Source organism: Lycorma delicatula, chromosome 3 (genome assembly GCF_047948215.1).
Source record: "Lycorma delicatula isolate Av1 chromosome 3, ASM4794821v1, whole genome shotgun sequence".
Classification (NCBI taxonomy): domain Eukaryota; kingdom Metazoa; phylum Arthropoda; class Insecta; order Hemiptera; family Fulgoridae; genus Lycorma; species Lycorma delicatula.
Window position 1 is genome coordinate 141,964,084 of NC_134457.1, and position 15,193 is coordinate 141,979,276.

General features: G+C 29.1%; 1 protein-coding gene across 8 annotated transcripts in view; it reads left to right on the plus strand.

Moving 5' to 3' along the window:
- The window catches only part of LOC142322063 (uncharacterized), a 516,135-nt gene that overhangs the window by 377,028 nt on the left and 123,914 nt on the right, over positions 1 to 15,193 (plus strand). For all 8 annotated transcript variants that reach the window (XM_075360702.1, XM_075360700.1, XM_075360706.1 and 5 more), the window contains 4 exons: positions 870 to 1,108; positions 6,123 to 6,333; positions 11,169 to 11,261; positions 13,795 to 13,928. In XM_075360702.1, the coding sequence (XP_075216817.1) occupies positions 870 to 1,108; positions 6,123 to 6,333; positions 11,169 to 11,261; positions 13,795 to 13,928 (677 nt within the window). The remainder of the gene's footprint in view (positions 1 to 869; positions 1,109 to 6,122; positions 6,334 to 11,168; positions 11,262 to 13,794; positions 13,929 to 15,193) is intronic.

A 15,193-nucleotide genomic window follows, 5' to 3' on the forward strand; every position in this document is an offset into this window, starting at 1 on the left:
TAGCCTCAATTCTAGACATTTTTGAAATGTAGTTGTTTCCTTTGGAAGGAAATAAAATTTTCCTTGCCTATTTCAAATATATATAACAATTTAAAAGAAAAAAATTAGTAAAAAACTCCTTATTAAACTTTTCAACATGTCTTGAATCTGTAATTTTGCAATTTTGTAATTTTGCAATGGTTCCAAAAATATTTACTGGAAACACAATTCTAATATATCAGAATTTATCATTTATAGTTTGGCTTATTTTATTAAAATGTGACTTTTTGTACGCATCCTGAACATAAAGGTGCATAAGAAATAATACAACATAATGAAAAAATATCAAACTATAAACGTCAGAAATTGAAGCTGAACTGTTAATATATCATTTGGTATTTCTACCAAATATTCTACCTAACTGTTAGGATTTATTTCTGTTTTATTTGTTCAACAGTTGGATTAATATTTTTTTTTAAATTAAAAGTAATTTTTGGGTGGATTTTGTTGGTTTTGGTCACTTGAAGTTCATAAGAAGCAGATCAATAGCTAATATCTAATAGATCGCTTATTGCATAGACAAAAAATTAAAAAAATTTCTTTTACTAGTATTATAAATATCTCTTTATGAAATTATTGATTGTTACATAAACATTTATATATAGTACTTTAGGGACTTTTCTCACATCTAAACATATTTTTTTTAAATTATGCAAATTGAATTTAAATATTGTTATAGTTAATATAAACAATTTGTTTAATAGCTCAAGAAATGCATAAAAATTTAATTATCCAAATTTTCTCTTCAATTAAAGTTTAAATAATATTTGTTATTAATATGTCAAAACATTTTATTAATAGTCTAATAAATTTTATCTAATTTTTAACAGGAGTCTGGTCTCCAGTACAAACCCCAGAGGCACAAAGAAAGGTATTTGATTTTAATAGTGCACAACAAGAAAGAGAAAAAGAAGAAGAAGAAAAGAAAAACAAAGAAGACGATACTTCCACTCCACCAATTTGGTCACCGCGTAGTGCTCCCTCACCTCCTTCAGAAAAGAAGACTTTTCGTCCAATTAAATTTGAATCCCCACCTCCAGTTAGAAAAAATTACCAACCTCAAATAGAAGTAAGATTTTTTAGTTAATTTATTTTATTTCTTCTCTGTTAAATTAGAAGTTTTTAACTATCTATTGTATTTAATTATGTAAACATTATTGATAAGGACTTGTCTTTTTAAATTGACTTTATGAAGAAGGAGAATTTAAATTTAATGGTTTATGTATTTAGATTACTTTTTCAAAAGAAGTGTAAATAAAAGCTTCCAAAGGAAATGTAGAATTTTTATAAAATCTTTAACTAAAGTATCAAGTGAAACTGTCACAGCTTTCTGTCATATTTTACCTTTAGTTCATCCAGAAGTAGCAGAATTTTGTTAGAAAAATTATGAAGGTTGGCCAAAATAAAGACTATATCAAAAGCAGTCTGGATTGAGCCAGGAGAGCAAGATAGCTTGAATATTAAATAAATCCTTATTTGTTAGATTGCAAGCTTTGAACAATTTTTTTAGGATATATTGTTCCTTGTGCCTCAGATATGAGATTGGTAGGGTTAGTTAGTTCTTTAAAAATGGAAAACTTCCCCAATCTTGTATGATGTGTAGATTATTTTTTTTCTTATCCATCCATTCCTTTTCCTTAACCTTGATATCATCTTTCACTTTTTTGGTTCAATGAATGAAGATCTCAACTCTACTGGACCCTCCATGTTGAGGATGCCAAAACCTTGATAGTAATGCAGGCCTGAGAACTGCATCATTGCCTGCAGTGGATTGACTTGGGAACTCTACCTTCTTTCTGGTAGATTCAAATAAGTCTAATGGCTGAAATTGGTAATTTTTAAGACAAATTGGACAAATGGAAAAACTGTGGAGAATTTAAAAGTGTTGCGGTCAAACCTTTGAAATGATGATTTTCAAATGATGACACATACCTTTATTATGAGCTGTGCGCACATATCTGTGAAGCATTAATATTTTCTTGGAGTACTAACTTAGAATTTTATTTATACATAAAAAGTTTTCTAATTACATACATAAAAGGGAGGTATTTGGGATGAAACCTGATGCTTTTAATCCAATCTAGTATCTTTTAATCGATCCAATCAAATTACTTATAAAAAAATTACTTTAGAAAAAAGTTATTAAAATTTCATTTAAAAAAATGTTTATTAAGAGGTAGAAAATGGGTAATTTCTGTTTCTTCAGATGCCAAACCACAGGAATGATGAGTCCAATTAAAGAATCATTTTCATATGTTAAGTGTTCTTCTAAAAATTAAGTTCTTAATATTTTGATTACAACTATGAAAAAAAGTCAAGAGAATAATTTATTCTCAATCCCCTTAGTTCCTTTCAAGGTCCTCTGGATTCATGAATAAAGCAATATAAGATTTTGCTTATAGAACTAAATAACTGTTGTGTTAGTCTCCCTCCCCTGAAAAGGAGTATATTTTTTAAATTTAGAATTAATGTAACTTTGTATTCATACTTCAGATAAAAAGAGAAAAGTGGGAGGTGTGGAAGGAAGGAATGAGAAATGGTTATTTTATCGCAATGTATTATAAATAAACATACTATAATTGAAGATAGTTCATAAAGCTGACTTTATGATGTTCCGGTTACAGTCAGTTACCCCATTTTCTAAATTTATACTTGAACATATTTACATATTGGAAGTTTTAAGTTACCTGTTTGTCTTTTTGCCAAAGCAATTAAACGCATAAATATAAACAGACCTATTCCATAAATTTTACTATTATACAAATTATTTAAACAAAATGCGAGTGGTTTATGTCTGTTACATATACAAAATTAATTTTCCGAAATAAAAAATCATATTCTTTCTGTTTTTATTAAAATAAATTTTCTGTTAAATAATTAAAATCATTTCATTAACAGGCATGTTAAATATTTGTTTATTTAATGAAACACTCTGGTGTTCGTGTAAAATGTTTACAGTAAATTCACAGTTTATAAATTTGCCATGAATTTATAACATTAAAATTCCTCCTAGTGATGTCTACATTTTCCTTGTCAAAAGAGTGGTTACTTATTAGTGCCTTTGCCATGTTTGTTTAGATTAAACCTTTATTTTCTTCAAGTGTTAAAAAAAAATTATATATTAGTAATAATAATAATCATAGATGGCATAATCAACTGGTTGGTAGTTACCAAGACCCCAACAATACTAAGATTAAGAATTTTAATTTAAATTAATTTTTTTTAAATAAAGCAAGTTTATACCAAAATACAAGAAACATATTAAGAACTGAATTAAGAAAAATATTTTATTAAAACCTTAAATATATTTTCAGAACATGATCATGATTTGGAAAATGCTGAAATTTAGAGATTTATTTTTAATTATCAAAATAACAAACATTATAAATGAGTTGAAAAGTACTGTATTTAATATATTAACAGGGAACAAAATGCAATGATGTGGTTTGAGGATATTTTTTTAAAAGTTATTAGCTGTTTTCAAAACAATGAAACCCTTAGAATAAGGATGTATAACTTACAAGAGGGTAAATTTTACTGTTTTATTTGGGAATTCTGTACTAAAGTTACCAGTAAATAACAACTGAAGTAGTTTTGTCCAGCACTAATTTCATTTTAGTTTCTTGTTCTTTTGTGTTTATATTAGCTACATTATTTTTTAATGATTATAGTTTTACATTTAATACATAGATTTTGTGAAACTGGGACTGTATGAAATCAAAGAACTCCAGACCAATTGAAATTTTTTAGGAATTCCAAACAGCATTTAACTTATTCATCCAGAAAATCTCTTACTCTAACATAATGGACTTTCAGTAGTTATTTCTGATGGGGTTCGGAAAGTTGGAATTGCAATCTTTGCATTGGTGCTGTTTGTGAATTAAAAAACATAAAAAAAAAAAATCAGAAAAACCTTTACAATGTGGCTTCAATTTTTAGTTGATAAAAAGGAGATCAAAGAGCTGAAACATGTTAATTTTGTAATGAATCTTGATCTGTATGGTTGCGTGAACTTTTTTTTCTGTTTAGCTCAGAACCACTGTAAGGTATTACTTCAGAGGATGAATGAGGATGATAGATATGAATGTAAATGAAGTGTTATCTTATACAGTCTCAGGTCAACCATTCCTGAAATGTATGGTTAATTGAAACCCAACCACCAAAGAGTACCGGTATCCGCAATCTAGTATTCAAATCTGTATAAAAGTATTTGCAATGATGAGTTCACCACTAGACCAACTTGGTGGGGTTATGTGAACATCCCAACCCCTGTAGGGGAAGACACCTACCTTGCAACGATTCTGGTCGCCACACTCCTCTCCTCCTCATTTCTAGCCTTGATGGGCTTTATTGGGAGTTGTCTTTTGCCCTCTAACTTTTTACATCTCATAGTAATAAGCCAAGCACCTCGTTGGGGTTACATGAACATCCCAACCCTGTAGGGGAAGACATCCATCTTGTGATGCTTCCAGTCTCCCCCCCCCCCCCACCACCATGATGGGCTTTAACAGGAAGGTTATGTGAACAGTCAAAATAATTAATTATGAAGCAGTGAAAATTGAATAACACTTTACATGAACAACCACACTCAAAATCAGCCACCATCTATCAGTCATCATATAATAAGTATTTGATTTGTTAATAAAAATTTAAATAGTTACGTTTATCATAAATTAATGACTGTTTATTATACTTTTAATAGGAAACAAATGAAAATAGTAGGTTCATAGCAAGATGGCACTATTTGTCATATTTTTTTTATTAAACTATAGCCGTTAGACCTAATCACTGTCAATATCTGCTGTAAAAATTAAAGGAACATGTGATATGAATATCGTTGTAATTTGGGCCTTATGTTGTGAAAAAAATCCCTATCGGCATGTTGTAAGGTGGAGGTAGATTTAACTAGTGCTAAGTATGGGATAAAAAAGATTTCCATGTTAAAGTTAAGAAAAACTTCAAATTTACTCAATATGACAATGGTTGCATGTGAAAAAAGTTTAATATATTTAGCATATGACAAGCCCCATCTTCTTACAATTCCAGCAACATTTTGGTCATCCCTTGCATAAGAGTTGGTCATATCAAAAATTGTTTCAGGTCAAAGTTTTAGGTAATGATTAGAGAACTAATGACCACTTTAAACCAATTCGATACTGTGCCTGTTAAGGGAGGTATGATTATTTTTGTCTTCAAAAACCCACTTTTTCCACCCCCTTGTTGGTGATTGGTTGGCCAATGGTTGGTGATATCAAAAAGCTTTACTTAGATAAGTTTTAGGCCCTTATCCAAAGAATAGTAGGAACTTTAAACAAATTTGATATTTTACTTAATAAGATAGTTATATTTTGTTTTTTTGAAAAAGCCCTCCCATTTCCACTCCCACCGTCCAATTTTGGTCGTTAATGAACTCGACTGAGATTTTGGGATGAGTTATTTTTAAGAAACAATTTTAAAATGATTGGCACAAAGTTACGACAGTTATCATGCCCACAAAAAAGTGAAATATAGGTATATGTATATATAAACTTTTGAGATGATGCTGGTTTTGGGGTCTGGGGGATGTGAAACGCAAAGATATGTCAAAATTTTTCAGAAGTCGAATCATGGTACCCATTACAACAGGTAGCTTTCTTATGAAATCTACCTAAAACATTTCAAATATTCATCATAAATTTAGGTTGAATTATTTTTTAATCACTATATAAACAGTAATTGGCATAATCTTTTTGTCATAACTGTTCTTCAAGAAGATAAATTGTATTTTTGTTCCTCAAGCTAGATAATCCTACTAGATGAGAGTTCTGGAAATTAAACAATAAAAATGTGCAATTTTAGAATCTTAAAATTATCAATTTCATTATTCTATGAGTAACATCTAATTAAGGTTTAGTTTATACCCGTTAAGGTATTTCTTGAAAGAACAAAGTCTTTATACTACTTCCAATTTTGTATTGTAATATTTATTCTTTTATACTTGTATAATATTTTAGTAAAAAATGATGATGTGTTTATAATTAACAGGTTGTTTTTAACAGTTTCTTCAATAATTTATACTATTGTTATTACATTTATTTTCATAGGAACCACCAAAACCACCGACTAGCTTACCAATTACTCCATCTGATTGGTCTCAGAAAGAAAAATCAGAAAAGACAATTGTTTCTGAAAGCATAGAAACACACAGAAGACTGACAAGTAGCCAGAGTGCAGAATCATCACTTGCTGCTTCTACTGAAACAACTCTTCCTAGAGCTCCAAATCCTACAATTACACTTCTACAGAAAGCTAGAGGTTAGTTTTCAATAAAAAAACAAAAAAAAAACAACTAACAATTACAAAATTTAAAAGTGAATAATTCTTTAAAAAAAGAATTAATAAATAAGAAAACTTTCATTTTAGAAATTGGTGTAAAATAAGGAAAAATGCCAGTCGAATTCACATTTAATAAATATTTTTCTAAAGATCACCAAATTTAAACAATGATGAGTACAGTTTCACTGCACAGTATAGCATTTTTAGGACCTGATAATATTAGAGAAATTGACAGTTAAAATTTGTTTAAAAAATAATACATATTTGAATTGTATCCTGTGTCATTATATTGAATTTTAGTATTCAATTTAAAAATTTTTTTTTGTTTCATGTTATTCTATTGTTTCAAATGTTAGAAAACTGTTTAATATCTATGTTAGAGCTAACAACAAAGAATGATTATTCTGAAAAATTAAATTATAACTATGGATCAATTAACTAAATTTTTACTTTTTGAAGTTTTGCAAGTTGCAAGAAAAAATCAGTCATAAACATTTGGATGAAAAATAAATAAAATGTGTAAAAACATTCATCACATTTAACATAAATTGTTAAATTTAACATTTAACATAAAGTCACATTTAAGCCTGACTTAGACAGCATTGGACTATGTTTGCTTATATGCAACAACATTTTTCTTTGAAGAAGTCCTCAAGGAAACCACTTCATTCTTTGCTTTCCTAAATAACACTGGCATGAGATATCTGGTTGTCTTGGGTGTCGCTGTGGCATTTTTGAGTGACTTTGTCTCATGTCAGGTTGCTTTTAACTTCAGCCTTTTTACAAAGGTTGCTTTTGTAAATTTGTGTACAGTACACAAATGTACTGTACACAAGTGAACTCTATTAAGTATTGTAACATACACAAGTACAACAACAGGGCAAAATTCACAAATTTTGTATTTATTTATTTACTCTTTTTTTTATAAATCATGAAACTGGGAGAACTTTTGTGATTCTTTGGAAAAATGTTTAGCCAAAACCAATCTGTAATAATTATGCATCTGTAGATTAGAGAGTATCTGTAGAGAGACACAATTAAAGATTCATTAGATTTATAAATGCAACAGATAACAGATCTGTTGTGAAAAGTCTTTTTTTTAACTAAATTTTCATGTACTTAAAATTAAACTGTTTTATAAATTTGTTAAAAAAAGTAATTATTATATTTGTTTTTTAATAGTTTTGTAAAATAAAAATTTGTTAAGCAGATAAATCCATAATTACAGTTGGCAATTTAGTTTGTATAAAATATTATATATTATGAAATTTAAGTACTTTCTTTTTTTTATTTAATACTGTAAACATTTCAATGAATTGTAATTGTGTAGAACAGTAACAGGTAAGGGCTACTCTGCTGTTTGTAAATTAAACTTGTTAATTTCAATTGGGGTCATGAATTTACTGCCTATTTATTTATCCAAGCCATACAAATGTAAATTCAATACAAAACACTTATGTACAGATAATGTTAACATATACACAAGTAAAAATAAATTAAATAACATGGGTACATGAGATTATGCATAACATCATAATAATAATAATAAAAATAATAATGCTTTGGATAAAATTCAATACCACATCCGCGCAATACATCTACACAAATGTCTGGGATGGGCCACGTCATGGTCCTTCAGTACTTTTGCTTATATCAGCCAATGGGGCAATGGTTTTGCTCAGGAGCTTCCCTGTGGAGTATGGTATTGGCAGTTCTGAACTGTGCGAGCTAGTTCCAGTTGTGTTTTCTTGGTTTTGCTGTTTGCGGCGATGGTAGGAGACATAATCGTGATCTGTTTTTCTGATGCTGGGCGGAGTGCAGACGGAGAGTGTTCATCCTTCTTCCTGGTTGTGAAGCCGGGTTGAGGGTGGGCTGCTGTGAGCATATTCTGCCCAAGGCTTGTACTGCCCAGTGCGAGTCACTCATTTTGACTCAAAACATATAATATCCCATCGGTAAGGGTATCGAAGCCCTTACTTCTGCAGGATCAATGATCCGAGGCATGTCCAACTATCCCTCCACCTGCACCTTGTGACATACTGACTGGCAAAATGTAGATTATGGATTCTTCAACTTCCATGGTAGAGGGTCCATATAAAATGCTGCCGGAGGACCTGCAAAACAAACAAGGAACACTGCTACTGGGCTGTTTGTTGAAACTGTCAACAACATACAATCGTCACATCTACTCAAAGCCAAGAAGATTGGAGTTTTAGACATTGAGGTTATACCCCATAAAACCCTGAATACCTCAAAGGGTGTAGTCATGTGCAGAGATTTGTTAAACAGTACAGAATAGGAATTTGTAGATGAACTTCATGAGCAAGGAGTTGTTATGTGTTGTCTAAATACAAGTCGCACATGTTAACCTTCAATAAGTCAGTGTCAGAGAACATAAAAGCTGGATTCCACAGATTGGATGTTTATCCCAACTGCTTTGTGCTGCTTTGGATGTCAACAATTTGGACATACATGTATTAGGAAGCAGATCTGTGTATGCGGTGACCCATTACAACCTGATGACCTGTGCAGAGATCTACCTGTCTGTGTCAATTGTCATGAGCATCACTCTGCAAAATCTAGAAATTGTCCGATCTATAAACAAGAAGTAGCTGTACAAGAGATCAAGTACACAAGAACACAGTACACAAGATTACACAGGCTGCTTTGAAGCCAGGAAAAATGTGCTTGGCAGAATGACAAAGGTTGCGTCATACGCATAGATGCTGCTGCTGTGCAGCTCCTGTATCTTCCTTTAAATCAGAGTATGTGCTCGCAGAATTGGCATCAACATTAGCTAAAATGGTGGAACATATCATCAATGACAAATTGAAAAATTGACCATCAAGAAAAAGCAGCTTCAAATTGACAGAAGAAAGCAGATGCTTCCTTCTATGGGTTCTGTACAACCCAGCAATGAGCCATCAACCACTCGCAAGAGTAGCAAAAATGAGGTTAACATAGGAAAGAAGTCCTAAGCTAAATCAGCACAGACTAAAGTCAAAATAGAGAAAATGCCCATTCAGACAACAGCGAAGGCAGAAATTAAACTACTAGAAAAAAAAGACTTTGAACGTCCAACGATGGAGCCTCTGAAGGCACGGAGGCCTTTAAATGAGAAGGTGGGTACTACAGCCGCCCATCATGCTTTAGCAGGGAGTGCATCGAGCCTCAATTTTGATGCACTGCTGATTGCATAATTGGAACCGGTATCATCTGCATCACCATCCAACAGCAAGACATCCTCCATTATTTACTGCAAAGGATTGATAGGATCTATCTCCAAGGCATCAGAATCTATTGAATTCAATATCGAGACCTTCAGTAAGATGGAAAAAAGAAGTAAAAATGGATGACTTATGGGTAAACCTAGGCGATAGAATTGAAGAATGAAAAGTTTCTATGAACGTTTAGAAATTTTTTTATAAAAATTTTATGTGAGTTTTTAACATTTATGTGACATTGCAGCATTTGAAAGCTTGAAAATGCTTTGTGTGTTATAATTATTTTTTTAAGATGTTGAGAAGTGTTTTTAATGTGTTCGTTTTTAGGTTTTGTTTAAGTGGCAAGGATCTTTACACCCTTGTCATCTTGTATTAATTTAGGGTTTTAATATTCTTCGACAAGTCTTTTTTATACAATGTGTTTTGACAAGACCATTCTTCTGACTATGTTGCTAATGTTTTTATCTGGTTGTGAAACCACCTTTTTTTATGAGGAACTCTTTTCTCATAAAATTTGTGTGACCACAGTGTTGTATTTGATGTTCCAAGGTATGGTTTGGATTGAGAAAGGTTATGCTTAAAAATTATGAAAGTGTAGATGTAAGAAAGAAAGGAAACTGATATACATATAAAATAAAAGCAACAAATTAAATCGCTGGAAAATATGTAACAAATATTATTCTTGAGAAATTATAATATAAATCATACTATGACCATAGTAGTCGATGGCCCTAAAACCTCAAACAAAAAATAATAATAATAATAATAATTGCTACTGCCTCCTGGAAAATCATTGTACATACTTCCAGTTAAAAATTCCTAAAGCAATGATTTTAAGAGCAACACAATCTTAAAATTTTGAAATTAAATAACTGCTTGTTTAATAACTTAAAGAACCAAATTAATTACTGTAAATGATTTCAGTTGTTTGTAAAAATAAATATTTCTAAAAGTTTCATCATAACAGCAGATTATATTAATTTGGTAAAATTAATTTAAAAAATCTTATTGCTTACTTATATTCTCTAATGTCTCCATAGTTAATGATTTTTTATAAGTGATTATTATTATTTTATAATTTAAATGACTTATTTAAAATAAGTGATTCATTTATTTCAGTGATTGAAATAGTAAAGATCTACAATTTCAAAATTTAATTATCTTTTTTAATCATTTATGTAAAAAAAAAACTATTCTGAAAAAAGTAGAGATCTCTAAAGTACTAAATAAGGGCATTTGTTAAAAATTCACATATTCTGCACATTAATGTAATCACATGAAATGTGATTAATGTAACCACATTTCATTACTAAATGAAATGTGGTTTCATGTGATTACATTAATGTGCAGAATAACCAAATTTAGAGAAGTGTTAATTCATACATGTTTCAAGGTATTCACATTTCATATTTACATACTGAAAAACTCAGTGTTTAAAGTACCATTTTATAGAATAAAATTATTGGATCAATTTTTTTAAACAGTATTATAAATAAACATATTTATCAAGACATAAAATTGTTGAAATAACTCAGATGATTATGAAGTAAAAAGATAATTAATAATTTTTTGTTTTTGTTCTTAATATAGAAGGCCAGTTACCAAGAGGAGCTCATTATTTAGAAGATGAAAAAAGTAGTGATATACCCGAAGAAAAACCACTAGTAGAACCAAATGAAATCAGTGAGTTATATATTATTTTTTTATTTGATATAATTTTCTTAAAGAATTAGGGTAATTAGTTATATTTGTGTGATCACAGTGTTGTATTTGATGTTCCAAGGTATGGTTTGGATTGAGAAAGGTTATGCTTAAAAATCACGAAAGTGTAGATGTAAGAAAGAAAGGAAACTGTTATACATATAAAATAAAAGAGCAACAAATTAAATCACTGGAAAATATGTAACAAATATTCTTCTTGAGAAATTATAATATAAATCATACTCGGTATCGGGGAAAAAGATAAAAAATAAGATAATAATCATATCTGTTAGGAAACCAGGATGCAGATACAGGGGAGTAGCTTATTCAATTTTGTGTTCATTTACCCTTAATGGGTAACACACCTCTGATGGACATACTTTTTTAGTCTTATAGATCAATGTCTTTTCTCATGAATTCAGCTTTGAATTGTAGACATAACATGAGTAGGGGCATCATTTTCTTGTAAAGACTAAAAGGTTTTTGATCATTTAAAAAAAAAGATCATTACAAAATTAGATTCTGCAAAGGTTTGTTTATTTATTTATTTTTATTGAAAAATTCATTTGCAAATTTTGCTACATTCCATACTCTATATTCTTAAAAGGGGAAAAAATTAAATTTCTTTAATTAAATTTTCCAAAAAAAAAACAAATTTTTATTTTACGTGTGTGAAAGTATTTAAGCCAAGACTAAACATTTCTAATTTAAATTAAAAAATAGATGACTGTATTGAATTTCAATACAATTTACAAACTTGTAAATTTATTTAAGAGAACTGCAGAATTATACTTTTATTCATAATGACAAACACATACCTAAGTCACTAAAATTATTTAAGTAAAAATTTAGTTTTTAGATTAATTTTAATAAATAATGGAGTTAAATAAATTTACATGAAGTAAATTGCTGTACATATTTCATCCTTACACTCTTCAGATTTGGATCCCTTAATACAGGAAATATTGTTTTTAAAATTTTTGTCTACTGGTACTTAAAATTTTAAGTCAAAGTAAAAAAGTAATTTGAAAGTTTAAATAAATAGCTAAAAATTTACTTTCAAGAAATTAATAAAACAATTGCTACATTTTAAAAGTACAATAATCACTTCAACACAACTTCAACACTGCTACATTACAACACATATATAATATTGTTACCGCTGACCAATAACAATATCAACCTCTATATGCCAACCTCTATATATATATATATATATATATATATATATATATATATATATATATAGTAGATATATATCAACCTCTATGGTACATATGCTTTTCATTCAGAAGGTTCCAGGTTCTTGAAAACTGATCAGGCACGACATTTTTTTCATAGAGTACAAAATTTCCATTATATTCCCACGTATAAGCTTTAACTTTATTGTTTGATTAACCATTCAAGAAAAATGATACAAAAGATTATCCTAACCAGTAAACAGTATTCCTCACCTGATAGCTCCAGAACTGGAACACAGCAGTTGTAATAATACGAATAGTAGCATTCTGGAAATTTAAGGCTATGAAGTAAGGTAACATGTCTACTGCCTAACCTATATTAAATAAATCATTTCTGTGGATCACTAAATTTAAATAAAATTGAGTGTAGTTTCACTAAATGCATTTGGCATTTATTAGTGATTAATAACTATAGCAGTTGATTTCCCTTAAAACCTATATTTCATCAAAATCTTTTATTCTGTATTAAAATTGATTAATGTATGTTCATTATTTCTAACCTCCTTGGATGAATGGTAGCATCTCTGTCTTTTAACTAAAAGATTTTGAATTTGATTACTGTTTATGCTTGGTATTTTTCATTTGCTACAAAAATTCTCCTTTCTGTTATTTATAGTCAAGTTGCTATGGTTGGGTGGTTATTCTAAAGCTGCAAAATTAAAAATAAATTATTATGGTGTAATATTAATACATAATAACTTAATATTAATTTTCTACTTCATCAATTTATTCAGCAGGGATTAGTTTTTTTGTTACTCCACAACAGGTCTATCTGCAGTTTTTCTAGTCTGTAAGTTTTTCTTGCCCTACAAGTTCTGACACAGAACTTGTATTATTAATTTATAAAAAAAGTAATAATTATATCAGAGATAGAAATTCATTTATAAGAAGTAACTCTATTTCTTTTCAAGCAGATTTTACCTTGGCGATGCAGTATCGAACAGCACCATTTATAACACCAATTGACAGTGTTGACTAGTTACCCAAAATTTTACCTGCATTAGGGTTAAAAGTCTGTATTCGCAGTAGCAGTAATTATTTTTTTAAATTTTTCTATGTAGTAATATTAGGAGCTCCTGCAGGTGCATGAATAAATTCTACATTCTTTAGATTATTTTTTTTTTTATTAATTCATTTTATTTTTTTTAAGTAGATTTATTTAAAATTGTCCATTTTGAATTTTTTCCATTTATAAATGAAAGCTTTGTACCATTAAAATGAAGGGAATTATATTCTAGTTGTTCTAAGATCTTCTGTTCATAATTGCTTTCCAGTTTATTCTGTGCGAAGAGAGTATAGCAGTGAAACTGAAGATAAGAAACCAAAGAAGATTGTAGAACTTGGACCTAGGAAGTTTGAGGGGATTGGACCAACAACTAGAGAAGGGATACCTATAGTTTTAAGATCAGTAAGTATTTCTTGTTTAATTTTATTCTTATTAAACAAGGCAGATTACATAGGAACACCAACACTAAAATACTTTGTTAAAAGTAACAATATTTTTTTAGATTTGAACCTCTAAATTTCTTATCTACATTGAAAAAATTAATATAATTGTGAATAATTTAAAAAAAGAAAGTAATTCTAAGTTTCAAGGAATTGCTGTCTTGATCAGTCATATTGGTGAAGTATGACATTAACAATAACTTGTTAATCTCATTGACATAGTTAACCTATCTGATTTTTATAAAAATCATTGTGTATTAGAATTGTTTTCATAAAGTTATATCTAATTTTGAGAATGTTTCTTAAAAATAATTTTTTTTGGAATATATATATTTGATTAGAGGAAGAGTAAAAAGATTAATTTGGGGATAATTTTTGACTCTGTAATTAGTAATGTTACATAAACAATACCAGTTACTCCAGGATAAAATTAATATTTTTATTACAATTACATTCACAAGAATTATTTTAGGTTCAATTCTTACTTTGACTCAAATATTTTCAAAACATAATGACAGTTTTATGCTTCTATAATATAAAAAAATAATTTAAAAAGTGAAATTATTTAAATAATTTAAGATTTTAAAAGTGTTACAACCGTGGAGTTGTAACATCCAAGGTTTGGTTATAACCAAGGTTTATGGACTCACCAAGCACACTCCTCATCATGTCTCATTATAGTTAACTGAAAACAATGCCTGACAATTTCAAAGTGAAATATTCATTCTGTTATTGGTTTTATCTTTTACATACTTGTTTAAGTTATTTATATCTATAAAAATCACTCAAACTTTGTTTACAATTTTTTCTTTTAGTTCCTATCTATTTTATTTTAAAAGATGATTTATATGTTTTATAACACAGTCTTAAAAAAACCTTAACAAAATTCTAGCATTCTAAGATTCTGATTTTCACAATTAGTAGAGAATTAAAACCATTCTTTCACAATTTTTGATTAATTTTATTATACCTGCAATTTTGGGGTTATTATGGTGGCGTCATACATGGCACTTATACTATTACATCTTGTCCATTTGGGTTTGGATATTAATAATTATTTTTAAGCTTCGTTCTATCTATCTATATACACTTTCAGGAATTTATTCCATTCCAATATTTTATTTCTAACATTTAGATTTAAACAAAAGAATGTGTTCACAAGTCACATCAACGTCATCATAATTGATTATGTTACATCAGTTTTTAATCTTTGATCAAATCATGTTT